This window comes from Camelina sativa, chromosome 20 (genome assembly GCF_000633955.1).
Source record: "Camelina sativa cultivar DH55 chromosome 20, Cs, whole genome shotgun sequence".
NCBI lineage: Eukaryota > Viridiplantae > Streptophyta > Magnoliopsida > Brassicales > Brassicaceae > Camelina > Camelina sativa.
Genome location: NC_025704.1, coordinates 16,001,162 through 16,017,711, shown reverse-complemented (window position 1 = coordinate 16,017,711; position 16,550 = coordinate 16,001,162). Strand labels below are relative to the sequence as shown.

General features: G+C 34.0%; 3 protein-coding genes across 4 annotated transcripts; 2 read left to right on the top strand and 1 right to left on the bottom strand.

Moving 5' to 3' along the window:
- LOC104770957 (E3 ubiquitin-protein ligase RNF12-A) lies at positions 2,813 to 5,895 on the top strand. The gene is made up of 6 exons (XM_010495433.2): positions 2,813 to 3,058; positions 3,652 to 4,814; positions 4,941 to 4,991; positions 5,080 to 5,181; positions 5,276 to 5,434; positions 5,519 to 5,895. Exons 2-6 carry the CDS (start codon positions 3,663 to 3,665, stop codon positions 5,666 to 5,668), a joined length of 1,614 nt encoding a protein of 537 aa, XP_010493735.1. The 5' UTR covers positions 2,813 to 3,058; positions 3,652 to 3,662; the 3' UTR covers positions 5,669 to 5,895.
- On the bottom strand, positions 9,429 to 10,103 carry LOC104770956 (flowering-promoting factor 1-like). The gene has a single exon (XM_010495431.2). The coding sequence runs from the start codon at positions 9,947 to 9,949 to the stop codon at positions 9,617 to 9,619; it is 333 nt and encodes a 110-aa protein (XP_010493733.1). The 5' UTR covers positions 9,950 to 10,103; the 3' UTR covers positions 9,429 to 9,616.
- Positions 12,639 to 16,545, top strand: LOC104770955. Of its 2 annotated transcripts, XM_010495430.1 has the most exons (6): positions 12,639 to 12,728; positions 12,870 to 13,022; positions 13,336 to 13,514; positions 13,631 to 13,883; positions 13,984 to 14,147; positions 15,942 to 16,545. In XM_010495430.1, the coding sequence occupies exons 2-6, from the start codon at positions 12,871 to 12,873 to the stop codon at positions 16,091 to 16,093; spliced, it is 900 nt and encodes a 299-aa protein (XP_010493732.1). In that variant the 5' UTR covers positions 12,639 to 12,728; position 12,870; the 3' UTR covers positions 16,094 to 16,545. The 2 variants fall into 2 exon arrangements, 1 of the variants encoding a protein (XP_010493732.1); XR_002036877.1 differs by lacking the exons at positions 12,639 to 12,728; positions 12,870 to 13,022; positions 13,336 to 13,514; ... (1 more) ...; positions 13,984 to 14,147; positions 15,942 to 16,545 and adding exons at positions 14,364 to 14,433; positions 15,179 to 15,271; positions 15,408 to 15,506; positions 15,582 to 15,827.

The window sequence follows — 16,550 nt, the reverse complement described above, 5'->3', positions numbered from 1 at the left end:
AATGCCCCACAAATCTTAATTCACTCGATGTGGGATATTGTCTAATACACCCCCTCACGCTCAGGATTGGACATCTGTAGCGTGAAGTTTGTGGGACTGGACATCCACGGGTGACCCCACAATCGAGAGAAATTTTAATCCACAACAAGATATGTTACTTATATGGGCCACATAGGTGGGAAATCTTTTTTGTGAGAATTTGCTTGTTGGGCCTAACTATGAGCTCTGATACCATATTAGTAAACATGAATATCCAACCTAAAACCAATTGGCAATGAGTGGAGGTATCCATGTACTATTTATATTGCTCCACAAATCTTAATTCACTCGATGTGGGATATTGTCTAATAGATTTTGCCAATTCTTCACTCAAATATTATGAATGTGCCATTTTCATTTAAACTTTATAGATTTGCCATTTTTTTATTTTTCAAAATGTGTGTTTTTGTAAATTTTTTTGCTAAAATACATACTTCATATCAAATATTAAACCCTAAGAAAAAATGGAACCAAGAGAACCCAACAATAATCTGTTAAATTGTGTTTTTAAATCTTAAAAAATGGCAAATCTAAAAATTTTAAGGTGAAATGACAAAAACTATAAACAGGCCCGGCCCTTCACCCATTCGAATGAAACATTCGTATTGGGCCTCAAAATTTCGAAGCCCATTTTGCAAGAATTTTTTATTAAAAAAAAAACTAATAAGGCTTCAAACCTCCCAAAACTAATAAAAAGGCCTCATAATTTTTAAAAATGTCCAATAATAGGCTCCAAAAAAGTCCAAGAATTAGTTAAAAAGCCATATAATTTGAAAATATTCCATAACTAATAAAATACAGTAGGTTTTAAAATTAGAAAAAATCCTCAAAATTAGCAAAAAAAAGTCCATAATTAGCAAAAAAAATCTCAAAATCAAATGAGTTAATAAATAAAAATTTGTGAAAGCCCCAATATAGTTAGCAAAACATATTTCAATTTTTATTATTTTTTTTTAAAAAAAACCTTAATTTTTTTTCTTTTTCGTATTGGGCCTCGGATTTCACCGGACCGGCACTGACTATAAATGCCATTGAAAAAGTCCTTATCTAGTATGATTGTGAGTTTGTGACCGCTATAAGAAATTAGGGATTTATGCTTGGATTAGATTTCTTATACCATGTATACGACACATAGTTTCTAGTGGATTATTGCTCGTGGTCATCATATAGCGATATTTTGGTAATGGATATTTTCCAAATGATTTTTTATAAAGAAATGTATATAATTTATTCGTGCTAAGTTGACAAACACTAGAAAATGCAATTGTACTTTCATATACTAAACTGAAAATAATTATTATTAATATATTTAACATATAAAACTCTTCTAGGAAAAGTTTTCTTCCATAATTCCATTGTATGATTTCAATAAATACAAAATAGTTAAAAGTGCATTCAAAGTAACATACGAATATGATTTATTTTATCCAAAAAGAAACATATGAATATGATTAGATAACTAGATTGATAGAGTTCGTGGGAAACATTTCTTCACATGCAGTTCAAAATTATATTAATTTTGTATCAAAATATGACCCCTTGGAATTGTTCCTACGTATCTTTGCAAAATCAAACTATATTTTTTTGTATAGTGTTAACCCTACTGAACATTTTTATATGCAATTAATCAAATTTTGCATGATTATAGTGTTATGTGTTGCGTGGTTGCATGCTTTCTTTTGGTGTTAGGTACGAGACTACGAGAGAAAAAGAGAATAAGTACCTATAATATACTATAAATTATGTATCAATGTATGCAAATGCAACAACACATACAGATAGAAAAAGACGTATGACGTAGAAAAGCAGCTTTAGGATGATTCCAAAAATTTGTTTCTTCAAGTTGACATTTTTACAGATAAGTGTATGTATTCACGTCTGGTCGTGATGCTGCGTGGTCCTTTCACGCTCCCCACCCCTTAATCTCCTGTGTGTGTTTCAGAATATGGTGGGCTCTCGTTCTGAATTTTGGCTTTTGACTTGGGTCCATTTTGATTTAACCCTCTCCTCATCTTTCATCTTCCAATGAACATAGCTGATTTACAAAATAATAAACCAATGACTTTTATGTCTATAATTATTATTTTATTAATGTTTTAAAGTTGTTTATAATTTATAAAATGGTTTCGTTTTCTATCATGGATGTGGGATCTTTATAATTAGTTTCTTCTCATCACGTCGCCTTTCCTTTAATTAGTTTACATATTCCAGAATGGGCCAAACTGATATTATATTTGATTATTATTATTATCATCTCTCAACAATAATTTTGTCAATTTTTATGGTTGAGTATGACGTTTTTATAATTTTATCCAAAATAAAAAAAAAAACGTTTGTTCATATTACACTCTTCTTATCATCTTTCTTCTTCGTATTTTCTCATACAAATATTTTATATATTTTTTTAGGAGTAAGCTATTTAGTTTCAACAAAACCTTCAAATTTATAGAATTTTCCTTACTAGATGCTAAAAAAACGTATGTTTTCATCATCGTTACCGTTTTACATGTTAAACTTAGAGAATTTGTGAACAGTAGAATTAATAAATTAATATTATCAGCACAATTAATTATGTAATCTACTAATATTTCCACCCCAGCTATTTTTGATCAATTAATATTATGTTTCCTTAAACTCCCTTTATAACTTTTTGGAAATGGAACCAAAAAAGAAATATAATTAAATTAAAACATATCATTCCGTGTTTAACGAGACGCTAATCAAACACGGCGCCGTTTCACAAACCTCTCTCAAGTCTTTTCGTAGTATATATCTAAGCCGTTCATCTCAGGCTTCACACAACAAAAACCCAAAATCAACGGCTCAGATCACTCCGACTTCTGTTTCGCCTTTGCTACGCCACTACTTCTTCTTCTTCCTCTTCTCCGGTTTTAAAAAATCACAAAATTTATAAAATCACTTAAAAATTCAGAATATATTACTTCTCCTCCTTCTTCTTCATCGCATCTCTCTCACTCCACGTTTTCTTCGCTGAACCATACATAGCCGCCGGGTTAAGGTATCGCCGGAAATTTCAGTTTTTTTTTTTTTTTTTTTTTTTTTTTTTTTTTTTTTTTTTTTTTTTTTTTTTTNGTTACAAGAAAATAAAAAAAACCCATAAACCTTTGTGTGTTTTTTATTTTTGGATTCGCTGATTGAATTTGATGATTCTGCCTTTTGATACAATCTCCAAAAATTTATTTAATTTTGGTTGATTAATTATGTAAATATTCGATGAAATTTGATTGGTTTGGTTGTTTCTGATTCTTGAAAAAATTATTAATCTTTTGGTTTAGAGTTGTTGTTGTGTGTTTTAATGGAGAAGCTTAAATCACGGAGAAACTAATCGTGTTTATGGAAACTCCGTGTAAATCGTTATTTTCATGGATGGTTCATCTTCTTCTCTTTAAGTCTTCTATAACAATCTCTTAATTAATCTGTTGTTGAAGCCTGATGGGTTAGTTATGGTTCATCAGGTTATTATATATGTTCTTCTTTCTCTGTTATGATTAGGCTTTGATGACCCTTTTTACAAAACTTGTAGAAAGAACTGATGCAATTTCTTGATAGGGAATCTGAAATTTCAAAGCTTTGTTTCTTCTTCTATTGCAGTGTTTTTATGTATGGATGGATTTAAGGGCAAAAGAACATCATCAAGACCGGTTATGTCCAGGAAAGCAAGTGGTCTTGTTCTTCATGAGAATATGAATATGAAGAAGAAAGATGATGATGATCATCATCATAATAAGAAGAGTGTTGTTCCTATCTGCAGCCGGATTGGTTGTAGTTCCAGGATTGGTTCCTCCACTAAGGGAGTTTTGATGATTGATCACAAAGCTAAATCTACCGTGTCTTCGTTTCGGTCTTCTTTGAATGGGAAGGAAACCGTTGGGAGTAGTTCATCTCGAGGTATGACTGGATTTGGCGGTACGAAAAAGGCACTTCAAGTTACTGGTGGTAGGAGACAGCTCTCTTCTCTTTTAGACATGGATTCTTCAGAGAGTAGCAGTGTTAATAATGATGAGTCTCCCAAGACTGAGCCTTCTCTTCCACGTGGAAAGACCAAAGAAAGCACTGTTAGTGTTCTTTCTGAAAATACTGTCTCTGGAGAAGTAGTTGTGACAGAGGCAGGAAGCTCAAGTAGAGGAACTGGTAGAAGCATTTATCAGAGACCTGATTTGGTCACCCGAGAGGCTCGTCTGGGTAACAGTGGCCAAATTGGTAGAGCTAGTGTGAACAGGAATGGGTTGAGAGACTTGAAGAGCAAATCTGTTTCTGATGTTGTTCCATCAAACTCAAATCCGACAAGAAAAAGTATCGTATTTAGAAAGAAAAACTCTGATGGAGAGAGCAGTTCTTCAAATAGAGGGAATAAGACGGAAGGATCAGTGATTGGGGGAAGGAATTCAAGTTTTCCTCAGGGTAATGGCATCACCATATCTGAATCTAGGAGGAACAGAAATTTACAAAGTGTTAGGGACAACAGTGTTGTTTCAAGTAGTGCTAGGAGATCAACTGGTTACTATGGTAGAACAGGACGTGCTGGAGCGGTTGCAACTCTACAAACGCCTCGCCCTGCAACACGAGCTGATCTCAATCCTTCTAGATCTACAGAAGTTTCACGTAGTCCATTAAATAGTTACAGTAGGCCAATCAGTAGTGACGGCAGGTTACGTAGCCTGATGATGCCTGGTAGCCCCTCAGAAGCCGGCCTTTCTCGCTCTTTGATGAACCGTGATGGTTTCAGACGGTATAACATGAATGGAGTAGCAGAGGTAGTCATCATAATCTTTGTTGTGTGTAATGATGTTCCAGCGTCTTAGTTACTCAAACTCAAANCTTGTGTGTGTAATGATGTTCCAGCGTCTTAGTAACTCAAACTCAAATACTCAATGTTGCAGGTATTGTTGGCGTTGGAAAGGATTGAACAAGATGAAGAGCTTACATACGAGGTGAGTTCATCATCTTGGACCTTTTGAAATGCAGAGGTTTTGACTGACTTCAGAGTTCTATTTTGACACATCTTTATTTCCCTTGCAGCAATTGGCTGTTTTAGAGACCAATTTGTTCTTAAATGGTATGAGCAGCTTCCACGATCAGCATAGAGACATGAGGCTTGACATTGATAACATGTCGTATGAGGTTAGCCTTACCTATTTGTGTATTTTTTGTTGACAGTCAAAGGCAACGCTCAAGTGTTTAGATATGAAAGCTAAACTTGTCAAAATTCATGCAGGAACTATTAGCATTGGAGGAGAAGATGGGTACAGTGAGCACTGCTCTAAGCGAGGAAGCGCTACTGAAAAGCCTTAAGTCAAGCATCTATCTTCCAACAGATGAATCCGGCGACATCTGCGTAAACAAAGATGATGATGTCAAATGCAGCATTTGCCAGGTATAATAACTCTCTCTTCTCTGAGTCTACTCTCAGTAGTCTTTACAAAAAGCTCAAAAGAGCATCCTATGTTAAAATATGCAGGAAGAGTATGTTGATGGAGATGAAGTAGGGACTCTGCCTTGCCAACATAAGTACCACGTGAGCTGCGCGCAACAATGGCTCCGCATGAAGAATTGGTGTCCTATCTGTAAAACCTCAGCAGAAGAATCTCAGCCACAGCCATTTTCATGATGATGGAATTTGCAGAGACACCATCACCAAAGTGTTTGTCTCTCTGCTTTCCACCATATATCTTGCTCTCTATTATTTGTACATAAAAGGTTTTTCTTTCTTTTTTACTTACACACAATTTGGGAACAAATAGAAAATAAGATCAGGTGGACAAACTTTTCACCTGTATAAATTCTAAACATTTCAGTTTCAACCAAATATTTTGGTTTAGTTCCATATTCCACTTTTACTGTTATTGCACTTTTTCATTTTGCTTCTAAATGAAAATATTGGCTCTAGAGAACGGTTAAAGGGAAAAATAAAGAAGGTAGTCATTGTTCGATAACTTTGCTTTCCAACAAACTAGTAACCCATAAATTTGTCATAGGCCCAAAGCCAAAGCCATTGTTCGTGGATCTTAAACTTCTGAACATAGGAAATATGCATGGGGTGGGGATATGTCATCTAAAAAATACTATAGAACGATACTACAATTGACTTCTTGTGAATCCAAGGGAATCATCCGGAGATCTCAATGCTCCATGAAGAACTTAACCACTCTACTTTGATTGCGTCGTCATGCATAATTATTAATTAGTGTTCCCATTTTATCAAATATTCAACAAATTTAGCTCATATGCGTTCCAGATGCGTGACCAGCTTTTGAATCAAAACTACTTGATTTTGAGTCTATCAAAACTCAGTTCTATTAATTAGAACTAAATTCATGAATTTTCAGCTAGTAACTAACTGTAAAATACTAAAATGGAATTCATGCCAAAAACAAAAAAAAAAATTCCATTGCTTGGAAGACGCGTGGTATGAGTATTAGCTTGTCTCTCGTTTTTAAGCATTTCTCTTAATCACAACATTCTGTTAACCAAATTGGTTACTGGTTAGTTAGGGAAGCTAATGCTTCTCTGGATTTGGTAATAAGCCCACAAAACCCATTGTAAAAAAAATTGTAACCTTGTTTTAATTCATTTTCTCAAGATTACTCTTCTTTTAATTAAGCAGTGTTCAAACTGAAGCTGCTTATCACCACATAAATATAATTCAGTAAATATTATAACCAAAATTATGAATCACAATCTATAGTGCTAATTAGATACTAACATGAGTTTTAGACCCCGAATGGAGATGTTTAGGGTTGGGTGGATTAGGGTGCAGAGCGGGCAGACTAATATCAAAAATCGATCCGGTCTCACACGTTTCCTTACAGATATCAAAGTAACCATATTCTTCATAGTTCATACCCAACAAAATAAGGTAATTACATTCGATCAGTTATAATGGATGCTTTACTTTTAGTGAATAATTATACAGTAGGTATGAAATATTCATTTGGTATGTATATTACATGTATTTACACAGATATATATTCATATGTACTTATGTAGTATTGATAGAGGTTTAAAATGTATAAATAAAAGAGAAAGTTAATTGAATAATGTTTTAGTAATGACAAGTCCAATCGTCGTCAATCAGTACATGCAGTAACAAGGCAGAATGAGATGTGATGTCTCCTAAACTAGTTTTTCAAAGTAGAGCCTATGTACTAGCCCCTAGCCCTATCTTCTCACTGGACTACGACATGGCACGTCGACAATATATGAGGAGCTTCCTCAAATCCATGTCTCTCTCCAATAAATCTGCGGCTGCCCCCGCGTACGAATTACTTAAATCAAAGGAGTTATTGTGCGTGTCGATGATATTAAAGCTCAGGCCACGTGAGAAATACTCCTAGGGAGTGGGATGTGTTTCTCAAAGCAATGTCCCTTTACACACGTTTCGAACTCTCATAGGTTCACCGAGAAGCTGACAATGCTTTGTTCACGTGATGCACTGTGGTCTATATTGCTTGCTTTATGTGTATGTTTTTTTTTTTTTTGACAAGCCTCGTCAATCATGAGTTTTGACTATGGGATTGCAAATCATATTGAAGTATAGTTTGGTTAAACCAATACGGCACATTAATCATCTCGATGTTACGATTGTAGGGATACAAGGTATGGACCACAATATATTGATATTCTTTGTCAATGTTTTCGACAAATATCTCCTTCGATTCACAAACTCAAACACATGCATATGATATATAGTGGGAATGTGGGATACGTATATTGCAATATCATACATCGCTAGTACACAGTAACCGCAATTACTTTAGTATCATATTTATTTCTTATATCCCAATGATAAAAAGAAAAACATGCATGGTTGGTTAAATTCACACTTAAAGTAAAAATGTAAATTGGCCAACGAAACCATTTTGTAAATTTCATGAAAACAATTGAAGTATTTAGTATTATTTCCAAATGATGTATCACTATTTTTTTAACCTATTAGGCCGCTTTTTTTTTTCCCATCAAAGTAATAATACAGAAATTAACATTCAGTTTTTCATAAACATATTACTATTTAGAGCCTAGAAGGTCAAAAAAAGTGCAAGGAAAACCCTAATGATAGATGTATCGCTAGTCGGTGTTTACTGAGAGACTGACACAACCAATTTGCCAGCAAAAGCTATACGTAATGTCCCTTTCGACTCTCTAGCACGAGGGCCAAATAGATCTTAAGTTTTTTTTTTTTCCTTTTTTTTATATATAAAAGTTTCATAAAAGCGTTATATATAGGTGTCTTCAGCTTAATTCACTATTTTAATTTCATATATACGGAGACTGATTATAACTTAAGACCTTTTCTAATCAAGAAAGTGCCAGGCCAAGCAACAATCTATTATATCTGAAAACAAAGTAACACGATCACGGGAAGAAGACATAATAGGTAGCGATGGCCGAAGATAATATTGTTTCTTTGGATTCGGTAATAATCTCACAAAACCCTTTTTTAAAAACTGTAATTTAGTTTTTAATTATTTTTTCTCAAGCATACCCTTCTTTAAGTAGTGTTCAATGTAATCCATCAACATTTCATATTAATGATATTTATTTATGTACACCCTTAACGCAAAAAACAAGAACTCATTAGTACAACACTGACAAAACTAAAGACCAGCAGCCTCTTCAATACCTTTCATTAGCTTTCATAAGAATGATGGAATCAAAATACATTAACCAAAACAACTTCCTTAAGCCTCATGGGGTCCCCCAAAATATTCCCTCTTTATATATAAATTTATATTCCTATTTATATGTATATAGTTATATATCTCTTATTCAACATAGATTACTCGATCACCTGATAATGTAACTTTATGATTAATTCTTGGGATTATTACAGATTTTGCCACTTCTCACTCCAATTCTTTTGAATCTGTCATTTTTTAATATTTAGATTTATTCTTTTTTTTTACTTTAAAATTTATAACAATAAGAAAAAATGGAACCAAAAAAATCCCAAACATTATATATAAAATTATATTTCTTTAACAAAAATATATAATTATATTTTAAAATTTTGAAATATGACAAATCCATAAAATGGCAAAACTCACAAATGCCACTAAGAAAAGTGGGTTTTCATAATTGATTCTGAATTCTCCCATTGGCTATTTAATTTAGGGACTTTGAATTTGAAATATCCTCACGACATATCTCTATGGGAGTATATCTAATATACGTCACCAGTTCTTAAGTAAAAGTGTAAAACTAGAATAGAAAAAAAAAACCATCACTAGATTTGGCTTTTATATTAAAATAGAAAAGCATTTGAGATCCACTGAGCCAAAGAGAATATGATCTCTCAATTACAAATTTACAACCAGTCATCACCGAATCGAATCATGCTAAGGAAGAGAACAATTAATGTTGAGATTGAGTTCTCCCTAATCCATGTCCCTTCTTAATCTCAACTTGCATCAAACCACAGTTACGTAACACAACTTTCAACGTCCACAACAAATAAAACATGCACATGCAACTAAAAACAAAACCCAACAAACTCTAAATTATAAAAAACCAAACAACACATGTGTACACACACAAAACACAAAAAAAGAAAGACGATTTAATGGGAGTCTCGGACGTGGAAGTAATTAGGGTTCTTGACGACGATATCGTACATGTAAACGGAGTTGAACTTGGTGAATTCTCTAGGGAGAGAGATGAGATCAATAGAGGACCGTTTGTGGAACTGGAGGAGATCTGTGTCGCCGCCCCCAAAGTACCTCTCCCATCCAAGACTCTGGAGGATCTGCTCCAGCGTAGAGTAGGATGAGACCACTTCTCCTGTCGGTAGATAGACCATCACTTTCCTTCGGCTCTGTGTGTCGCATCCTGACTGGTTAGGGTTCTCCACAAGTCTTATCACTCCGTTCTTGAACACCCACACGCCTGACATGATCTTTTTCTTCCTCTTTAGTTTTTGTTTTCTTGAGAGAGAGAAAGAACATGGAATGGTTTTGGTGTTTTTTTGAGAAGAGAGTTGTGTGTGGTACTGTTTTTATATAGCCGTAAGTAAGATGAGAGGGTCTACCACATCAAGACAAAAAGTATCCTTTTGACGTGACAAGTAGAATCTGTTTAAAGTTTATAGCTATCAATGATTTTTTTTGGGTCCATTGGTGAAATAACTAAAAGATGAAATAAAAACTAGTGGAATAACCTGTTGATACATAAATTATATATGGTACTGTGGTGAATGAAGTGTCCGAAAATATGTTTGTAAGCTGTTATTTGAGACTGCACATAACTGATATCATAGTTTGTTGTTTTGATATTAAAACGATTAATAAAGCTACTTCTACTCAAATGTTTCATGGAAATATAAAAATTGCTTGTTATTTTTTCCTAAGTTACTTCATCAATAGGTGGTTTGACCAAAAAAAAAAGTTAATCAATAGGTTATAGAAACCACTTTTTGGGGTCAATATGTATTACAAAATTGATTTAATTTCGTCAAACTAAGAATTGTACAAATTAAATAGATTATTTTCGCATATTTCACTGTTTACATTTTTAGAAACAAACAAAACTTAGCCAAGAAATGGATATGTAGTTTTAAATAAGAATGGTTTATGAAGAAACATTGAATAAATTGTTATGTAGATGATCATAATGACATAACATTTTAATTTATGTGTTTAGATGTCCGCATGCATATTTAATTTGGTGAAGGTTGTATCTCGCCAGCCTGATGAAGAACTTATATTATTTGGTTAATCTACTTTCACTACTTAAAAAAAATTTGGAATACTTTCTAACATTCCTCAATCTTTTTCCTAAAAACAAACACTAGTATTTTTTTCATGTTTGGTAAGAATTTGTTCGGATAAATTCTGATTTTGGTTTCTATGAACCTTTAAAGATTTTAAGCACTAATAATAGATCTTATTGTAGGTATTATTTTATTATATTATTCGATAGAAGATTAATATAATCTAAGGGGTACAATATTTTATTCAAATGTTTTCATGGAGTGATATTTTGAGTTTTGGTTCAGCGCCAAATGTTGTATTTTGTTCTTCGATAATGAACTAAAACATATATAAGAAATGATTCATCTGATCCAAACGATATATATTAGAAAATATGATCACCCCTGGCTAAGTAGCTAGCTCTCCAGTTGATTTTCTCAACCAAGTAAACTATATTTATCTAGATATTACAATTGAACAATTCATTTTTTAAAATAACGTGTTATTCCATAATGTCATCTCACATTATGCGTAAAATCTTTTTTCTTTTCTATCTTGAATTCGACGGTTAGGTCACTTTAGCATCCTTTACGATTCTAGCAATTATAAGCACACTATTTTTGAGATTAAACATTGTCATCCTTCACAGTTCACTCTCAGCTTTTTATACGACAAATCAGTATTAAAAAAAGACCATGGACAATGACCCTAATGGTGGAGCTACATATATAGTGACGAATCACACATGTAAGAGAATCATGCATACACACTAATGGTAGGCGAATCTCTATCTCTTAATTTGATACTTGAAAATAATAATTAAAGATTCGACATTAAGCAACTTTAACAACATTTGCTTCCCTAACATAGAAATATGATTCTAGCATGGCCAATCAATAATTGTATTAGTGCACGTACACAATAACCTTATGCGTCATCGGTCGAATACATCTTTTTTTTTTTTTTTGAAGTTACACTAGATTAATTTCTTTCCTCGATGCGTAGAATTTTAATATCAATTTCTTATAAAAATGTATATATAGTCACAAGATTTAATGGAATAACTATTAAAAATATAGAGATGCGGGAACATATACAAATATGTATATCTTCTCTGTAAATTTATACTAATTGTTAAATGCTTTGGATTGGATGAAGGAATAAAAAGCATGTATCTGTCTAGGTGCATGTGGTATATATAGCGGTAGATTTGGGACAAAACGTAAATTCATCCTCTGTTGAGACCATATTTGTGGATCCCTTATTCTATTTTCTAATTTAAGATAAGAGTAAATTTTTAATGTAATAAAATTTCTCTCCAATATTTTTCAAAATAATAGAACAAACAATAGAGTAAAAAATAGAATTACTTTAAATATAGATTAATTATATTTTTACTCTACTTTAGAGTGAGATTATAATCAATTTTAGAAGAAAGAGAATGTTGCTACGCATTCTTCTAACGTTTCTATCAAAAAAAGCATATGATTCCACTATAGAGAAAAATTCCAAAGTTATAGACTCAATTAAACAAATTTACTATACAAAAGAAAAGTCTAAAGCAAATACAATCCCATAATAAACCATACGATTTCAACTCGATAAAAAGAGTTTCACGTTCGCATAGTCTAAGAAACAATCAATCATATGGTACAAATCATCACTTTGATACAAAAATATTGTCAAAAATCATATTTAGAAGGATTCTATTCTTGTTCTTTAAAAAAAAAAAATGTATCCGTATCAACCAAAATTTAAATCATGTCACAGTCGAATCCTTTGCTATATTGAATTGTCGATGTTTTGCAGGACCACAGGCCAACAATTTTAAAACGAGCTAGGCCCGTTATAACATCCTTATATAAAAAGCCTATCTAACCCTAGAAGAAGACTCAAGCTTCCAGAATAGTCAGTCTCTACTCTCTACTTAACAAGTGTCAAGGCTCTCTCCTTCTCAGTCTCCGTCTCGCTCTTTGCCTCAAGGTTCGTCGGATCTTTTCTCTAGCTTTCAACTTCTTCGTCTTCTATGAGAAGAATGTACAAAAACTAGCTGTACGTTGTTTAACATTTGCGAATTCTAAGTAAAGACCTTACCTTTTTTTTTGTTTTTTGTAATTTTTGTAGGATGGGTAACATGGGTTCAAGTGCACCAGATTCCACAGTTTTGAAGAGCTGGAGAGATCGTTCTCCTACTTCCTCAGTTGTCAAGCTCTCTCAGGTTACTGCCATCAACAACAAATACGAGTCACCTCAGTTCGAATCCGGTGGATACAACTGGTATGTGCTCGATTTTGTTCTTAAAAACTTAAAGTTCATATACTTCCATCACTATGAACATGTAGAAGTAAGAAAGGATCTTGTTCTTATACTATAAAGTTCATATCTTTCCATCTGTATGAGCATGTAGAAGTAAGAAAAGATCTTGTTCTTAAAAACTAAAGTTCATATCTTTCCATCAGTATGAGCATGTAGAAGTATGAAATGATCTTGTTCTGAAACAAAAGTTCATATCTTTCCATCTTTATGAACATGTAGAAGTAAAAAATGTTGTCTTTTTGTAACCGATTTATCTCTAAAAATATGAAATCAGGAGAATGGTTCTGTACCCTAAAGGGAACGAAGATGACAACGGAAGTGGGTTTGTGTCGATGTATGTGGAACTTGACAAGAGCTGCCTCTCATCCTCCACAACATCACCCACGGAGGTCTTTGCTCATCTCTCTTTCTTTGTCTTTAACAAGAAAGAGAACAAGTACTTCTCTGTTCAAGGTTTGTATGAACATATATAGCCTTATCTCTCTCTCTCTCTCTCTCTCTCTTGTATGCCTATGTATATAGATATGAATGAATCACTAATACTTGTATATATACTTGTTGATGTGTAGATGTTGAAGCAAAGCTGTTCAACTCTTCAAGAACGGTGTGGGGAGTGTCAAAAGTTCTTCCTCTTGACAAGTTCAATGACCCTGAACAAGGCTACATTGTGGATGGAGAATGTGAGTTTGGTGCTGATGTCTTGATTGCTCCACCAGAGGAGAAACTCGATTTTCCCAAATTCACTTGGCGTGTTAGGGATGTCTCGCTGCTGAAAGGGAATGATTGCGTTTCAAAGATCTTTCCAATGAAAGAAAAAAACTGGTGAGTCTGTAAAAGTTTGTGTTTTTCCCCTTACGTATTGTTTGTGTCTCCATTGGTAGATTTACTGCTAACAAGTGGTCTGTCAATAACGTTTTTACAGGAGTTTGAAGCTGTACCCAAAGGGAGAGTCTGGTGAAGATGACGATTTGACCATGTCTTTGCATTTAGCTGACGGTGAAGTCTTGCAGCCTGGTGAGATGGTTTCCGTGCGAGCTCAGCTGCGGATTCTCGACCCGCGTGGTTCCAATCACAAAACAACATGGCGTAAGACCATGTGCATTGGTGTTGTTTTAACCCGTCCCCCGTTTTTTTTCGATTTAAAATAAATAAAAAAAAGCCCAATTCAGAAGAAACGTATCTTCATTTGGGACGTTTTTTCTCCGTTCACTTGGACGCGTGCTACCTTTTGATTGGATGAAGATTCAGACGATGGGTTCCATCGAAGAAGAGCAAAGACCTCTAATCGAAGAAGGTTTAATTTCACAGGTTTGTTCAATTTCTGATCAATTAGGCCGAGTTCTTCGACCCTTCTCACGTTCTACAATGCAAGGTTGTTCTTCTTGGGTTTCTTTATTTTGTTTCCTCTCTGGGTTTTTGTGGGTTTACTCGATTTTTTCTCCGTAATCTTATGTAATTTCAGGTTTCGTTGATTCTTGTCTCTGGATTGATCGCTTAGCAGTTTAGATTTCTTACAGTTGATCCTTCGTGTGTTCTGTCCTAGTGTTTGATTTTTGGATCGCATGTTCATATTAAGCCCTTTAACGCTTTATCATCTTGTCTTTTTGATGGGTTGTGATGGTTGTTGAAGAGTTGGAAGTATTACTTAATGATTCGTATATTTTAGGTTTTACCGTACTTGTTTTTGGACTTGCATTGTGTTGTGTTAATTGGAAGAATTGGAATTGGGTTATATCAAGCAACTTAAGATGAGCTAGGTGTCTTTATTCCTTGTGGGTCTCCTAAAAAAACAATGTCAATGGTTCTTATTTACTGATTATGCAAAAAGCCTTTGTCTGATTTTGTGTGTAGAATTTGACTCTTTGTTTATCATTGTTTTAATCTAACAAGCCAAATGTTTGGCAAATGACGTCTGTATAAAGGGATTTGGTTGCTAGATTCTTGGCGTATTTATTGTCTATTTCACCATTGTGCTAACTTTGGTTTTGGGAAATGATTCAAAAGGTTTTGGATCTGTGTCCTGTTTTCATATTCTTCTTGATGCTTTTGCATATTTTGGCTTTTGTTTCCTGTTCTTATGTAAGTATCTTCAAGAAGGATGGTTTTATGTTTTGCAGAGTAAGCATCTAGTAGTCTTCACAGGTGCTGGCATTTCAACTTCTTGTGGTATTCCTGATTTCCGAGGCCCTAAAGGAATTTGGACTTTACAGGTCTGAGCCAAGGCTTTTTACTCATCATTGATTGACTTGATGGCATTTCCTTGGACTGTCTGGTTATATACCTAACATTTCATAAAGCATAATATCCTGCAAGTTAACATATGTGAGCCGTGTTTATTGTTTTCAGAAAGCATCTTTGCCATTTCATCGTGCAATGCCTAGCATGACTCATATGGCTTTGGTTGAGTTAGAAAGAGCTGGCATTTTAAAATTTGTCATCAGTCAGGTAATCCTCTTTCTCCCTACATAATTATATTGTAGAATGAACCTTGACTCGTTTCTTTGCTTCTCCTACTTGCAGGGACTGCAGTTCAAATGGCTCTTTTCTCTGTTCTTGCCGTCAGTTATTCAGGTAACTTAACTAAGCAATGGTCAAGTGTGATTTAGCTTTGTATGGCTAGCTTTCTCTTGTGTCTCATTGTAGTTATATTGTATGCTGGGGGACCAAAATGTGAGGGACACCAATGCTTATGTCAAATTTAAGAAACTCTGAAAATAATCTTATTATATTTGAAGGACCAAAATCTGAGGGACACCAATGCCCATGCTCTAAGTTCCAAAAAAGAAAAAACTTTTGATGTTTACTATTTTCGCAATGTCAAAATGTCAGTACTCCTTTATAACTAATGTTGCTTTATATACGTTCTTTGTTTCGTGGTAGTTAACATGTGGGTCATGAACAAAGCGATGGGTCTTGTTCAAACCATGTCTTTAGCTGAACTTGGGGAGGCCTACTTGGACACTGAAGATGCTGTGAACGTCGAGATGGAATGTGAAGTCCTTAACAGCAGGAACAACCCCTTCTTTAATTAGGGTATCTCTACCTTAACCATGCATGTCTCTACCTTCTACTTTTGGGAATACTCTGCATTATGCGTTGAGATTAAAATATGTGATGTTGTTCTTTAAGGTCATCTAAAAAAATTCACCCTTTTGTTTAGGGATATAAACTATCTGACATGCATGTCTAGTTGTCTACCACTGTCTGAAAACTCTGTTTTTATGCCACTATCTTAAACTCTGTAATCCTGGTTATATATCCTACTTGCCAGTTTTATTTTAGTTTCTAAATCTTTCTACGATTAAGCTTTCAGTAATTTGTTTTGTTTTCCATATATATAATACCATCTTTAGACAAATGAGACATCTAATTTAATATAAGAAACAAATGAAAATGACCAAATCAGATCCAGACAAAAGGCTAAATATCAGCCACGTCACACTTCCAAACCAAACACCACGTGTCACGTTCTCAACTCATCAAAACACG